The sequence below is a fragment of the Sebastes umbrosus genome, chromosome 8, assembly GCF_015220745.1.
Source record: "Sebastes umbrosus isolate fSebUmb1 chromosome 8, fSebUmb1.pri, whole genome shotgun sequence".
In the NCBI taxonomy this organism is placed as follows: Eukaryota; Metazoa; Chordata; class Actinopteri; order Perciformes; family Sebastidae; genus Sebastes; species Sebastes umbrosus.
The window spans coordinates 24,188,691-24,204,981 of NC_051276.1; the positions used below are offsets into that span (position 1 = coordinate 24,188,691).

The following is a 16,291-nucleotide window of genomic DNA, read 5'->3' on the forward strand; positions in this document are numbered from 1 at the left end:
TTTGTTTTTCGATAGCATTTTTATTTAATGTAATCCTTTTACGATGACATACGTGTTCTGCAACCCCTTTGTCAGAAGTTATATGGCAGCGAATGTAACTCCTGTTAAAGCATTTACAATAGAAGATATCACATGGAAGGCATGCACAGTGGAAGTGCATGATGTTGACTGAAGCTAATCACTCTGGATTTAAACAAGCATGGCGTACAACCAGGAATATTTACAGTTGTGACCATCCTTGAAGTAAATGAACAATCTTGAATGAGACAAGATAAAATTCTCCACACACACAAACACACACACACTCAGCGTACACACATGCATACACACATACAGACAACACATATTTTCTTAAATCGTCTGATGGAGAGAAACCCCAAACACTGAGTTACACCGTATTGCAGGTTTTTGTGTTATGAAAAGCACTTACAGTTAAAAAATAGAAAGCCCAATATATATTTTTCCATTGATGATTATGCAGTAAATTTCGGGGAATCAAAGCTGTGATACAGCAAGAAAAAAAAACTGGCCATGTAATCCTCAGCAATTTAAAGATATTCTCATGTAACAACTGCCCCTACAGACTATATTAAAAAAAATGGATCAAACAAACCTTGTACAAAAGAAAATCAATTATGGTAATAAAAATAAGAGTACAATGTAAATATATATTCATATTTATAATTTTCTAACTGTATTTACAAGAAGATAGTGAATGTTGCGGAGGACCACGGTGCTGTTTGTCCCTTGGTAGAATATTCTCTGGATTTGGTGAAAAGCAGAATATTGTCCTTCACTACTGACGAAACAACCATGGAGGGGAAAAAAACAACAACAAAAAAATCTGACTTAGTCAGTCCTTTAGATTCTCCTGACCTGTGGAATGCCCAAAGTGGAGAGAAGAGTGGGAGTCTGCTCTCTTTTTTTTTTTCCTGACACTGTGACAACTCCCGTTTAATACAAAGTGCCCCATAAACATCGTCACCAAGAACTGGGAAACGGCTGCACTCCTCAGTCCACGTGATCCAACAAGTTCTACGAGGTGTCTCTCCGAGCTCCTTTCTCACAGAGCACTGTTTTTTTTAATTTTTTTTAGCTTCATCTCTGGGAAGGTGGGGAAGAGTCCAACCCCATGAGGCAGGGAGCGGAGGAAATGTCAATGTTTGTCTGAATGGAGATGAGGTATCAGCGTTTCTTGATGGCTGCCCCGTTGGAATGGGGAGGGAACTTTGGCAGGCAGGGCTCCTCCGCTCCGGCGTCGTGGGAGAAGACCGAGTCCTCGCCCGAGGAGCAGGTGGAGCTGCGGGTGTCCGGGTAGCTGGGGGAGTATTGGTCCAGAGGCACCGACAGCTCCAAATACTCCTGTAGGGCAACAAAAGGGAGAAAGAAAATCAGTTCACTTTCAAAACAGCGTTTTCTGCTTCTTCCTTGTACGAGGAGAGGAGGACTGACCTGGTTGGATGTCATGGCCAGGCAGCGATCCAGGTCCTCTACCAGCTGTTTGAACGTGGGTCTATGAGAGGGCACAGCATGCCAGCAGTCCCTCATCATCATATACCTGCAGAGAGACAAAATTGAGCAGTCAAGATTAAGTTGCCTTTAATCTTTGAGCAGTAATTTCTAAAAAGAAATTCCGACGTTGTAGCGGGCTCAGTTTCATTACAATTCTTACAGAAATCTCCAAATGTTAAAAGTTTTTGATACCAAATCACAGCATGGCTTTTTCTTTGGTGTTCCTCAAGGTCTTGGTGTCTTAATGTGGTATTTTGGAGGGATTATTGATCATTTTTTATCAATTCTCGAGTGGTAAAAAGTGGTTATATTTAGCACCAAATCTGTGTAACAAATGGTATCAACCCAAAAATTGCTGCAACAACTTATGAGACATAAGTGAGCAAGGGAATGGCCATCATATACTTCTGTCATCATCCTCTAAGCTCTTATACACTTTCACAATTTATTTGAATGAAGTAATTAATTTATTAATTCATTTTTATTTCTGATTAATGACTAGAATAACTTAACACACAGTGCTTAGCTGCCTCTCAAATGAATCTTCAGGTTCTCAGCTTTCAGGTGATGTACACCACTTCTATGTGACACATACTGTTGACTTTTTATCTACCCCTGAACATCCCCTGAACATCCTGCAGTAGCTGGAAGGTGACAGTCTAAAAACAACATGTTCCATTTGGAGCTCACTCAAAAAACTGTGAGCGTTTCATTTTATTGGTCGCCACACAAACAGTGGTGGGGATCATTATTACGTTGCTAAGCACCTGGGGTTTTTCTGATATACAACAACATGGGTAACATTAATGTCAACTGTTTGTGCCCATGCATGAGACACAGCAGCGCCTGAGCTGCAAAAGCCTCGCAGACTGTCTGTCACCTACAAAATGACGTTTTAAAAAAGCCATTCACTTGGCTTACTCTCTTGGCAGCTCAAATTGAAAACAAAAGATTGTTTCAATCAAAACACACGTCCCCTCAATAGTTATACTATTGATGTAGGCAACATCTGGTTCAGAGAGAGTCTGGTTGTGACCAGGCAAGCTCAAAAACAGAAAACCACAGCTCATTATTCAGCTCATGCTGCCAGAATATCAAAGTGGGACATATTTCGAGTCACTCTCAGCGTTATATTTGCAACTCTGTAAAAAACAATCCTCATGACTTCTTCAGTGTGATGACAACAACCAACAATGCAGCTGTGTCAGCATTACAGCGTTGTTTTGATCATGTAGTGACCATAGGTTCTACGTGCAGTGTAAAGTGTACCCAAAAAGTTATAATTACACAATAAAAGACCTTTTAAAAAAGACAATAACAACGCATCTGGCCATGCCATACCATTTAATACCCCACCCTATTAGTTTTATCTTACCAAATAAGGAAATGCTGGAATAGAGATAGTAAGAGTTGAAGCGGTTACAGTCTGAGGAACATGATTGATTTAAGATGTGTAATGCTTCCTTACAGTTCATGAGTGCATGTTGTGGGCTTGTCCATACGGTGACCTTCCTTCAGCAGCTTGAACAGCTCCTCCACTGGGACTCCGGGATACGGAGAGCCCCCCAGGGTGAAGATCTCCCAAAGCAGCACCCCAAATGACCAGCTGTGGACAGTTACAGACAAGAACGTCTACATTTTCTGCACAAACTAAATGTTTCCATCAAGACTGAGTTGGTAAAGTAACGACAGGTGATACTCACACATCACTTTGGTGTGTGTATATCCGGTCAAACAGAGCCTCGGGAGCCATCCACTTGACTGGTAAACGACCCTGTGGAAAAAGGTATGCATGTTATGGCTGTCTGCAGTAGACTAATAAGATAATTCCATGGGCTTGTGTGTTAAACAAACTATACTCACATTGGTGGTCTTCTTATAGTAATCAATGTGGTGGATGTCTCTTGCCAGGCCGAAGTCAGCTATTTTCATCACGTTGTCCTCCGTTACCAAAACATTGCGAGCGGCGAGATCTCTGTGGATGCACTGCACAAATAACAGACATTACTAGAACCGATGTCCTGAGAATCAGTGTCTCAAATACGAGACCTAATCTGTCGACGACATTTACTATTCAAAGTCATGTACATTTTGCACAGAGACGCGTTTCTCTACCGGGTTCTGTAAATTTAATATAGAAGGTTGAGAACGGATGGTTGAACTTTGTTTGTTACCTTTTTGGAGGCCAAATACTCCATGCCTCGGGCCACTTGGTAAGCGCAGGACACCAGGTCTTTGATGGACATGTTCTCTATGGGAACCTGATCTGGGTTGTAGCAGTACTCCATGCCTGGTGGGCGCCGGGCTCGCAAGTACTCCCGCAAGTTGCACTTGGATGCGTACTCTACTATCACATACAGAGGACCTAGAAACAATTGGAAGAAATACAAGAATAAATCATCACCATAACTGATGGGACTATTTTGTTAATGCGATAATAACGTTTTAACGCAAATTTGTTTTAACGCGACTAATTTCTTTAACGCATTAACTTAACTTGCAATTTATAGGTTGTAGCCGTCTCAGTTTTAAAGCTAGAGTGAATATACTGCATCAAATGAAACTAGAAAAACCTAAGGAATCCATTGGTACCAACCATGTCATACTAGCTTGTTGTGAAGGAGGCTAAATAACGCTCCAAACTTACGCTAAATTTTGGTGAGGAAAAACTGGCATGGCCATTTTCAAAGGGGTCCCTTAAACTCTGACCTCAAGATATGTGAATAAAAATGGGTTCTATGGGTACCCACGAGTCTCCCCTTTACAGACATGCCCACTTTATGATAATCACATGCAGTTGGGGCAAGTCATAGTCAAGTCAGCACACTGACAGCTGTTGTTGGGGGTTTCTGGACAATATTTGTCATTGTTTTGTGTTGTTAATTGATTTAAATAATAAATATATACATTTGCATAAAGCAAGTATATTTGCCCACTCCCATGTTGATAAGAGTATTAAATACTTGACAAATCTCCCTTTAAGGCACATTTTGAACAGATAAAAAAAATCTGCGATTAATCTATTAATTTGCGATTAACTCTTTTAATCGACTGACAGATATCGACACATAACTGCACTTATTGGCAGATGTTATAAATACTTTGAGATCAATAGATGAAGGCAAATTAGTTACTCGAGACACATTTCAATGTCAAAACAGTTAATAAAGTGGCGTGAACAAAGAGCTTTGTGCTTCAGTGTGGAAGCAACAGAGCGGTGTGCACTGCGGGGTCATTAGAGGTTAGCTTCCTTCACTTTTCCGTCAGGGATGATTGGAGGGAAATGGCAGCAGCCGTGGTCGATTCAAACTGCGAGCTCGGAAGCTGGTGTCAGAATCGTTTACTCATGCTGTTCTACACAGCTCTCAAAGTAAGGTTCACGGTTGTCTGAGGGACAACAGTGTGTGTGTGTGTGTGTGTGTGTGTTTGTGTGTGTGTGTGTTGGCTTCAGCAGGTCAAGGCAGGTCAGTAGCAGACTGTCTGGTCCTACCATCCTGTGTACAGGCTCCCAGCAGATTAATGATGTTCTTGTGCTTCCCAATGATCTTCATCATCTCCATCTCTGAAATCAGATCCGACAGGTCTTTCTCTGTGGCGTCAGCTGGAGGGGAGGGAAAATAAATCATATCAGGGCAATTAGTCGATGTTCTGTTTGTGAAAAAGTCCCAAAAAGGCTTCACAATAATCCCCCTGCAGAGTAAATATACACCAACATTGCAGCTCTTGCGGAGTTAGGCTGGCGTTTGTCTTGGAGTACGCTCCCAGGGGAAAGGCACTTAGTCGGAGACAATAAATGCTACTTTCCCTACATCCTCACTCCTCCGTGCAGTTTAATGAACACAGTTTTTTATGGGATGTCAAGGGTTCTCATAAATTTTTACTCTGCTCTCCCATTTGCACAGTGGCTGGGATCCTGTGGCAGATGTCTCTCAGTATCTGTTCATCACAGTTTTGGTGTTAGATTTTACAGAAGCCAGAAGTCCAGGCTCCAGGGAGACGAGAAAACTTCTGTTACTATAAACTGAAGAGCTTTCCTCTCTGCAAATCTCATTCCAGCAGATCTCATTGGTTTCAGTACCAATCCGTCCAAGTCTACTGTTTACCCCTGTGACTTTTTAAAAGAACAGCAAACTTACATTTCAACATTTTGACTGCAACCTTGGTCGAACGGTTTGGCTTCTCCTTGTCGAGACCCAGCGCCTCTCCCATCACCACCTGACCGAAGCAGCCTTCGCCCAGCGGCTTCCCGAGAACAAGTCTGTGAGGGGGAGACGACACATGAGACGGTCACTAACAGTTAGTTCAACTCCCAATCTGTAATATGTGTGAGTGAGCCTCAAGGTGATTTCAAAACTTCAATTTAAGACACTTTGCTTTTGAGGTTTAGTTCAATTTTACACAGACTGTTGCCCTGTGCAATCACATTGTTCTGGTGCAGTTTAAGTGCCTTGACTAACGGCACCTCAATGTCAGCTTTTTGAGGAAAAGTGAGAGAAACTCTCACTTTCCTTGTTCCCATCCCAGGAACCAGACAGACCATTTCTAACCAGTAACTTTCCTTTCAGAAGGTCACTTTTCCAAAGGCCCTGACCCATCAAACCGACGGTTGGCCGTCAGACTGTTTGGGGCCGTCGGTAAGCGTCTGTCGCCCTAGTTTATTCGTAGGCCTGTCTGGAGGTTTTGTCCAGGACATACCTTTCGCGGGAAAGCTCCCAGCGGGGATCCTGGGGCAGTTCATACTCTGACACCCCTGACAGCATTGGTGATCCACTGGAAGAGAGGCGGGAGGGACGAACCAGCATCACTCCAGAGTGGATGGAGGAGCTAGAGTCCACAGACACCTAATGGAAAGAAGACTGAAATTACTCCCCTCATAGTGGAACAGACACCAGTAGCAAGAAGTCATTTAGCCAAGAGTTACCAAAAGAAAATTAAAACTTAGTTGATAAAATTCCTAATGTAAAAAAACCCCACCCAAACCACTCAGGTGTACCATACCAATGGAGAGGAAATACTCCTCAATACTTACCTGATGTACAAGACTTCAAGGAGTTACAATGAACCTGAAATCTCTTTGAATGCATGCTTTAGTTTTGTTAACATAAACATAAACGCTGTGAATGTACAGATGAGCTCAAATACATTGTAAAGTGTTGAACTTCTAAATCAAATGACTGAACAAATGACAGACAGAAGAGGTGAAAAGGTGTAAATATTCCAAACCCCCTATCTACTTTCTGTTACCTGTCTGCGCAGAGGGATGCTTTTGGCCAGCTTGTGGACGGCCAGCTGACTGTTGAAGTCACTCTTCTTTGAGGAGGTGCGAATCTTGACAATGATTGCGATGGCAATCATGACAGCGATGAAAAAGAAGCCCACACAGTAGATGACCACCTCCAGGTAGGTGTGGCTGGCTGGAGGGTAGTGTGGGACAGCTAGATTGGGGTGGGGGGACGCAGGGCAGGAAGGGGTGGAGTCAGCAGTCATCCATGAAATCAAACTACCACAGAAGGTCTGACTTTATACAACCAATCACACCAAACACACCCATGCTTCCACGTACACAGCAACACAAATAAAGCAAACTGACCACACAAACACACAGCTGCCCTGTCTAAAAACCAGAGCCTTTGACACATACGGGACAAAAGCTTGTATTGTAACACAATTATCACGTCTTCTGAAGCTCAGCGCTTCAATCTGCATAATTTGCTAATCAGAGAAGTGGTCATTGAATCACTGAGAAATAATAGAAATTATGTGGTACACAAGCAAAAACACATTGTTTGATTAAGATAATCCTTTTTTTGAAAATAAACACAAATATATTAGGGCTGTCAATCGATTAAAATAGTTAGTCTTGATTAATCGCAAATCAATTGCAAATATTTAATCGTGATTAATGGCACGATTGTCCATAGTTAAATCGCGAGTCATCGCAAATCAATCCAAAATGTACCTTAAAAGGAAGATTTGTCAAGTGTTTAATACCATTATCAACATGGGAGTGGACAAATATGCTGCTTTATGCAAATATATGTATATATTTATTATTTGAAATCAATTAACAACACAAAACAATGATAAATATTGTCCAGAAACCCTCACAGGTACTGCATTTAGCATAAAAACATATGCTCAAATCATAACATGGCAAACTCAGTGTGTCGGTGTGCTGACTTGACTATGACTTGCCCCAAACTGCGAAATGCGATTATCATAAAGTGGGCATGTCTGTAAAGGGGAGACTCGTGGGTACCCATAGAACCCATTTTCATTCACATATCTTGAGGTCAGAGGTCAAGGGACCCCTTTGAAAATGGCTATGACAGTTTTTCCTTGTCAAAATGCAGTGTTAGTTTGGAGCGTTATTTAGCCTCCTTCACGGCAAGCTAGTATGACATCTTTACTCTAGCTTTAAAACTGAGCCTGCTACAACCTAAAAATCGCAAGTTGCGTGCATTAACGCGTTATTATCGCATTAACTTTGACAGCCCTAATAAATATTTTGTTAATGAACTAAGTATTAGATATGTAAGGGTGTAACAGTGTGCAAAGGATCTGACTTTTATACAGTGCATCAACACTTCACACACACACACAACGTTTCATCACATCAGTTCTACTTCATCAAATAGCCTAATACACGTTTCATGTCTACTTGTATGTCTAAAAAAGCAGCATACCGCAAAGCTCAATACAGTAGCTTAACTGCTTGACTTGATTAATAAAATATCCAGTTCTGACATCATTTGTAAAGCATTTATAAAATGAGTTGTGTGTTGGTGCTGGTAATACAAACAATGATTCTTTTAAGAAATATTTATGTGCTAAAATAAATACTAACACTGCTAAACCGTCCAATTCAGATCTTGTTTTTTTCCTCCCAGTCAGTGAAAACACCAACGTTTATTCATACCAATTCTAGGGGTGTAATGGATTCCATGTTTCAGTGAAAAAGATAGTTCGGTGCACACCTTGGCTTGGGATGTGGCTTTGTGCGCAGAAGCTTCTGAAGGCGTTTAGTCTACCTATGGCTTTAAATCCTGTTGAGGTCATGAATGATGCAGCTAAATGTATTAAAGCTAGGGCTGCACCTAATGATTATTTTCATCGTTGATTAATCTGTCGATTATTTTCTCCATTAATTGTTTGGTTTATAAAATGTCAGAAAATTGTGAAAAATGTCGATCAGTGTTTCCCGAATCCCAAGATGACGTCCTCAAATGTTGTTTTGTCCTCAACTCAAAGATATGTAGGTTACCGTCATAGAGGAGTAAAGAAACCAGAAAATATTCACATTTAAGAAGCTGGAATCAGAGAATTTAGACTAAATTACTCAAACCGATTAATCGATTATCAAAACAGCAATTAATTTAATAGTTGACAACTAAACGATTAATCGTTGCAGCTCTAATTAAAGCTTTTTCTTCATTCTTGAACATTTTATACAATGCCTTTTAAATCCATACAACTGCTCATTCCTGTCTGGTGTATTGTTAAAAAAACACTTCTGAATGAATGAACATGCCTTATGAACACCTTAACTTCCCTTTTTTTCATTGTATAATCTTATTTATTTTTTTATTTATTTATACAGCTTTACTTATTCAGGAATAAATGTATAATCTGAACAGTTATTCTAGTTACCACTGAAAAATATTAGACATGGCATTGTGTTGCCTTCTGTTATTGGTAAATTATCACATTGATGTAATTTGTGCTGGAAGCACTGCATGTTGAACAACGCATCCCAAACCAAGGGTGCCATACCGACTGACTGAAGTGTACCGTTACACCCCTAACCAACACCAGCAACACAAGTGAGCTGCACTTGTGTGAAGAGGCTGACTGACAAGCAGCTTGATAATTGGACAAATGCCCATTCCAGCCCTCAGGAATGAGACACGTCCACTACAGCGAGCCAATTATCAAAGCCAGCCGCTGTGCTCACAGCAGGAAATGACATCAGGAATACATGTCATTTGTAGCGCTTGTCAAAGAAAATCAGCTTTACACCAAATCGAATGCAAAACACCAGTTAAAGAGCAGAATGGGAGAGACAGTTCAAAGTGAAATCTGATCAGAGCTGCCAAACAACCCCTCTAGAAATGTGAAGTTCTACCTGGCTGAGATCATTAAGTATACTTCTATGTGGTCTTGTTTCTATAGGGTGATTTTTTTTTGTTGTCATGGTAGACCAGGTAGCAGACAGCTCCTGGGTTGTTTGGCATTAGCGGATTTCATTTAAAGAAACAGCAGAGCATGGCCCATACTCTCCCATCTAGAGAGCTTAGATGGAGCAGGAGCCATGCTGAGGACAGAGAGAGGGGTAGTTTTAGTACTTGTAACTCGCCCCGGCTTCCTCTCACATTTTTCTACAGAACGAGAGTCAAGACTCTTTTCTGGCAAATGTGAATGTGGACAGCCAGGCTGGAGTTGGAAAAGAGAAATAAATGGAAATACAGGAGAGAGACAGAACCACTGATACCTTCAAAAACGGTCAACCATGCAGAGTGATGAGAGAACCCGATAGAATTGCCCGCCAAGCAGGTGTACTCCCCAGCGTCATCAAAAGACACATTTCTCAGTTGGAGGACTTCCATTTCCTTGTCCGTGGTGTTAAGGCCAGCGGTCTAGAAAATAAGAAAGGAAGCAGACCCAACAAGAGGCCCAAGAGGGGGAAAGGGAACCATGAGTAAAGGATTCTGAAAGAGAAAGGAGGTGGAGGAGCGTTCTCCTCCTCGATCCGACACCATCTGCCCAAAAAGTACCAGCGAGAGCCCCTGCGGAGGACTCCAGTATCTGTTAGTGGAGGAGCTGGTTAGGTTGACTCTGCGCTGCTGAACCCCACATTGGGCCACCCCATCACCACATCAAATACCTCAGTCTCATCTCTACATGCAAGAGATGGGCAACATGGAAAACTCCACAGCAGAACAGGGCACACTCTCTCACACACACACACACACACTTCTGCAAACTATGCGAGCATTAGACAAACAGGAGGTCTGTGAAACATAGGTAGGCAGAGGAGGACAGCTGGAAAAAACAAAGGGGGAGAGAGCCTGTGAGCCGTGTATGGAGGACTTTGAAGGGCAAGGGAGCGAGAGTAATAGAAGAAGATGGCAAGAGAGGCCCTTATTAGGAGGGCACAGCACAGGCATGGGGCAGGAATGAGAGCGGGTCCAACATAAACCTGAGACTAAACACTTTCAACTGTTCTGCTGGGAATTTTCCATAGCGTCATTTACAGTCAGGAGCACTGAGGCAGGAGGAGAGGGAGGGAGAAACGGAGGGAGGGAGGAGAGAAACAGCTGAGGTTGTCTGGAGTTATACGGCCCTAGTCTTTCCCAGGTGGTCCTAGAAGCGCCTCCACTGTGTCGTCCCTGCGCTGCTGCGTGGTGGTTACCTGTGGGCTCATATCTGGTGACAGTCAGCCAGGCCGACTGATTGGCCTCTCCTATATAATTGGACACTTTACATATATACTCTCCGCTCTCCTCCTCAGTCACATTGTAGAGGGTCAGCACCTGAGCGTCCGAGCTATTGACCCCAGAATGCTGGAAATACAAACATGTCATGTGCAGCACAGACAACAAAAAAATAGCAAGACACAAAATCACATTAAGGGTAAAGAATTCAGGAAAAGCTGTTTTTGATTTGTGTGGGTTATGTTCAGGGTTACAATAGCAAGATAAAGTTCATATACTGTATATCACATAGGATGCACTTTGGACCGCTTTTACAGACAGTTAGGGATGCACCAATCGGATATCGGGCCGATACTGACTCAAACAGTTCGATCGGGTATCGGTTCTATTTAGTTCTACGTTTATATACTATATACAGTATATACTGGAATTTGAATTCCTGTTTAAGTTTTGACCAATTTGTTACTGCATTAAAATGGGTCAGGATCGGTACTCATCATTGGCGATACCCAATGTCCAGGTATCGCTATCGGGTCTGAAAAAGTCCGATCGGTGCATCCCTCCAGACAGTACTGGCTATCCAAGAAAAGAACCGATATAGCAATAGAGGACAATATCTAATCAAAATTACTCCATTTTCCTATTTAGCATTACAAAAATGATAATTTCAACTGGCTTGTTGCTGCAGGATTGATGAGAGAAAGCTCCTACCTTAAGGATACGGACATACGGCAAACCATCAGGACCGACTCGGCTCCCGTTGAGCTCAATGTGCTTCAGCCACTGGATGTGAGGCTGAGGGTCGCTGAACACCTTGCACTCAAACTCCACGTCGCTTCCCACCACCGCGGTGCGATTAGCTGGCAGGCCGGCCTGCAGGATTGGCCTGTGGGGAGAGCGCTCTGCAAGCACAACCAAAACACACACAAACGTTAGTTTAGAAGAAGTTTGGCGAGCAGCGAAGCAGCCACGCTATATCAAAGACAAACACATGCAATCATCCAAAAGTACACACGGCTGTCTGATACTCAAACACAAGCCAAATAAAACCTCTGTCATGTCAAGGCTTTGTTACTGGAAATGCTCGGGGCAGACGGCAAACAATCTTTTTTTAAATAAATCAGCTTTCTTCAGTGCGTGTCTCTCTTCGTGTGCAGCAAGTGGGAGAGCAAACAGTTTTTTGACCACATTGAAACTGTTGTTTTTGAATGGCTAAACGCCATCAAATATGGATTGAAGCAGAATATTTTGTTCGATAAAAACATGAAATGTTTGGATCACACGAGTCGGAAACAATCCTAAAGCAGCCTGGAATCTAATTCTACAAATAGTATAATATTAATAATATTAGTGTAGCCTGATCTTTATCTGCAACTGTGCAGAAATACTGGGTTTAAACAGAATGTGGCCTATTAAGTAGCAAAAGAAATATCTTTTTAAATATGTTTTACGCTGACTTTTGTATAAATTATCCAGTAAGTGTGTTATTTTGATTTTAGTTATAAATTATATGTGCAAATCTAATTTTTTGACAACCTCAATCCTGGCGCACCCCAAGTGGGGCCCGGACCCCGGGTTAGGAACCACGGTCTTATATGGAGAAGTTAAGTGTCTCTTTCCAAAGCCATGAGCTGCTGCTGTAATTATTAAGAGTTGGCCACAATAGCAAGTTAAGTATCTGATCTGGAACCATTACTGTGAAATGAAATGTTCTTGTGGCTCCATTTTGATGACTGATAACTCTCCAATGTAAACTTACAAGCCAAGAATTTGGCATCAACTGCACAGGCTTTTCTCACCAAGACATTCGTGGGCACTTGTGACAACATTCTCCCCCCACTGAAGCAATATCACTGCTCATCAGGGTCTAGACCAGGGGTGCCCAATACGTCGATCGCGATCTACCGGTCGATCGCAAAGGTAGTGTGGGTAGATCGCAAAGGTAGTGTGGGTAGATCGCATGGCATTAAAAAAAAAAAAAAAAAAAAATTTTTTTTTTTTTTAAAATAGACGTCAGCCAACAAATTGCAACACTGTTTCACCTGAACTCATCTGGAGTGGAGGATGAGATTTTGACACTACAAGCTGACATTCAGCTTAAGTCCAGGGCTCATGGACAGTTCTGGAACTTACTCACAGAGGAAAAGTACCCCAACATGAGGAAATGTGCTACCTCCTTGACTGCATTATTCGGCTCCACTTATTTATGCGAGTCAGCCTTTTCCCACATGAAGATTATTAAGTCCAAATACCGTTCCACCTTGACTGATGATCATTTGGAAGTGTGCTTGAGGCTGGCTATCAGCAGCTACTGTCCGGACTATGCATCCCTGGCTGATTCCATTCAGTGCAAGTCATCAGAGTAAGGTAATGACAAAAAATGTACAGAATATATTGTACAATATGGGTTCATGCAGTTATGCAAGGTACACCAACATATATTGTACATATAAAGAATACTCAATATATTTATAAATAAATCTATGTTTTGCATTTTTATAGTAGGTAGATCATTTTGACTTGGTCATTTTATAAGTAGCTCGCATGCTGAAAAAGTGTGGGCACTCCTGGTCTAGACCTTTACCGAGGTCAGGCGAAGCCCTGGGGACAACAGTGAGTGACGGAGGAAGAGGGTCCGTGATTTATTGAACCAGTGGTGTGAGAGCGAGTCACAGGGCAGGTCCTTGAAGAGTAATCACTTCTCTACATGGATCCATCACTCAAGCCACAAGTAAACAGGCTTTATTCATCAAATACCAGCTAAAAAGACCCAGTTCACCCTACACAAGACTGTCCCTGTGCTTTTGGGATAAGGATTTGACTGGTTAATCAGATGTACTGGTGTGAAATATGTGTGAGATTGATCCAACATGACTCCAGAGCCTCATGAATATTCAACAGGTGATTAAACCGTGATCAATAAATCGTGGCTTCACATACCAACAACATGATTACACTTACCGACTACATCGAGCTGGTAGGTGTGATTAATGCTGCCGTACTGATTTTCCACCACACAGGTATAGTTTCCCTTGTCAGAGGGTACCACAGACTCCATGATGATGGTCCACACATGGTCACGGACCTAAACGGGGAAAAGCAAAGGTTACAGTGGTACAATTGTATTTAACATGAATGAAACCAGTAGCGAGATAGTCATGGCAACAGAGATGGAGCTAGACAGCAATTCTGCCTTTAACACCAAAAACCTGAAAGAACTCGTTTCTCCGTCTGCTTTCTCCTCATATGAATTGTGGTAAATCAAATTTTGTTCATTGCAAAAGCAACGGCTAACAATGTCAATGATGTGTGATGTGATGATAACAAGATAACACACTTCCTCCCTCTTCCTGTGACACTTCTCGATGTTATAAACAGCGGATCTTTGTCCTAACCGAACAAAGACCACAGGAAAATGGGTGCATGTTTTATATACATCTGCCCCAACAGCCTGTCTTATTAGCGCCAACTGATGTCTGGCTTTTTTTTTTTTTTTTTTTAGACATGTTATAGTTTTTTCTTCCATAAATCTGCCAAGACCGGCAGTGTGTGATTAGCCAACGGACCTCTAAGGCAATGGCAACATCAAACATACATATACACACAGACCGAGCCATACGGTTTCCCTCATTTAGCTAAAAACGTGATGAGGGAGTCCAGCTGCCTGCTGCCAGATGTGTTGTGCTTGGCTTCATATACATGTGGTCTACATTACTCCCTCCCTCCTGCGCGTCTCCACGCAGACGATATGAACAATAGAAGCCCAGCCATAAAAGCAAAAGTGTGGGAGGGATATGAGAGACGTCCCCGGCCGTTGATGCAGACCTTTGCACCTTGACTGAAAAAACAGCAGCCAGATGGTTAAGTGTGCTGCCTGGCTGGGTGGGGGGGCGAGGGGAGCAGGCAGCTGAGAGGAAACTCCTAAAATGTGTCCCAGCTGGGGAGGGAGATGGGCTGGGGAAGCTCGGGACGAGGCTGGACTAGCGTACACCTTGATGGGAAGAACAGATGCAGGGAAGGAGGCGGGCTGCAGATGCACGTACGTCCCACACCTGTGAGGCAACTGGATGCAGCTATTCACAGAGAAGTCAATGTGAAGGTACATAAAGCACAGTATTTACAGCCTGCTAATACATAATGGCCATATTATATGTTGGTTGATTAGGTTGAGGATGGTAAATATCAGTCTACGGTAAATATATGGAGGTGAAGTTAATCATTTTAGTTCATGGCACAGAGCTTCACTGTCCCATGGACTAATTTACTTGTTTCACCCTTTCCATCCGAGACCGTCTCAACATCCGGTTGAAAGGTCAGACAGACCTAACTGACTGCACAGCAACACGGCGCTGCGAGCAACACGGCGCTGCACAGCGCGGCGTGATGTTTTGTCTGAAGTTATATCAGATACACGGTTCCTATTTTTTCCTGTCACTCATATTGAGAGGAACGGCTGATTAGTTTCGATAAAATGAGCCGAGAAAACCGGGTCAGTTGTCCTGGATGTAAATGAAAATATTAACTTGATTAATGACACTTTCAGCACAGGCATTGACGCTCGCAGTTATATGCGTAGCGTTAACTAGTGAAACTTTATTACGATCTACCTGTCAAAAAACATAACAGCCACCTCACTAATGGTTCAAATAAAACACGAACACACAGTGCAAAGAGACAACTATGGAAACTCTGGGAAATATGAACCGTCATAACAATATTTCAGTAAGAAGCCTCGTTTTGATCCGCTCTGTTTGCGTGTTTGTTTGTTTTTTGTTTTTTTAATCTAGCTCAATAGAAAAAAAAATAGAGAAAGTAGACCTACAAACCTGGTGCATTAAAGCACAATTAGGATCAAGAGAGTAAAAAGCATCCTGTGCTCCTCTCACATCTTACCTTTTCTCCCTGTTTGGATTATTCTGTTCAGTATCGTGGAATAAAACAACAGACTAATGTTACACTACAGCAGGCTGAGCAGGGACAACAACTGCTGAGTGAAACATCCACATTTAGTCTTTATTAACTTAAATTATAGTTGTGGAAGAAATCAGTCAGACTGTTAGATTAATGTGTTGTTTAACTCCCTGTTTATCTCGGCAGCTGTCTGTGTGCACATTTTGACCCTGGCATGAGCAAGACGCAGAGCGTGCCTGAGGAGTTATCTGTAGCCTCCAGTACCCCCTCATTTCAAAACAGAAACCATAATAAGGTGGCAGCTGGCTGGAGAAGATCACTAGATAACAACCTACTTGCTCTTGGCTATATCGTATGTTATTACCAGTAAATATCACAAATAAAACGTGTGTTTTCTGATCAAAAAAAAAAGTACGAACGTAGGAAGATAACAA

General features: G+C 42.2%; 1 protein-coding gene across 4 annotated transcripts in view; it reads right to left on the reverse strand.

Annotated features, from left to right (window-relative positions):
* The window catches only part of fgfr1a (fibroblast growth factor receptor 1a), a 35,486-nt gene continuing 19,195 nt past the window's right edge, over positions 1 to 16,291 (reverse strand). The window contains exons 6-18 of one of the 4 annotated variants that reach the window (XM_037777529.1): positions 13,908 to 14,031; positions 11,658 to 11,848; positions 10,925 to 11,075; positions 6,751 to 6,947; positions 6,208 to 6,353; positions 5,649 to 5,770; positions 5,003 to 5,113; positions 3,687 to 3,877; positions 3,376 to 3,498; positions 3,216 to 3,286; positions 2,981 to 3,118; positions 1,453 to 1,558; positions 1 to 1,362 (exon numbers count right to left, since the gene is read on the reverse strand). In XM_037777529.1, the coding sequence (XP_037633457.1) occupies positions 1,186 to 1,362; positions 1,453 to 1,558; positions 2,981 to 3,118; positions 3,216 to 3,286; positions 3,376 to 3,498; positions 3,687 to 3,877; positions 5,003 to 5,113; positions 5,649 to 5,770; positions 6,208 to 6,353; positions 6,751 to 6,947; positions 10,925 to 11,075; positions 11,658 to 11,848; positions 13,908 to 14,031 (1,848 nt within the window). In that variant the 3' untranslated portion in view covers positions 1 to 1,185. Of the gene's footprint in view, positions 1,363 to 1,452; positions 1,559 to 2,980; positions 3,119 to 3,215; positions 3,287 to 3,375; positions 3,499 to 3,686; positions 3,878 to 5,002; positions 5,114 to 5,648; positions 5,771 to 6,207; positions 6,354 to 6,750; positions 6,948 to 10,003; positions 10,149 to 10,924; positions 11,076 to 11,657; positions 11,849 to 13,907; positions 14,032 to 16,291 lie in introns of all 4 variants that reach the window. The other 3 variants (XM_037777532.1, XM_037777533.1, XM_037777530.1) reach the window with 3 other exon arrangements.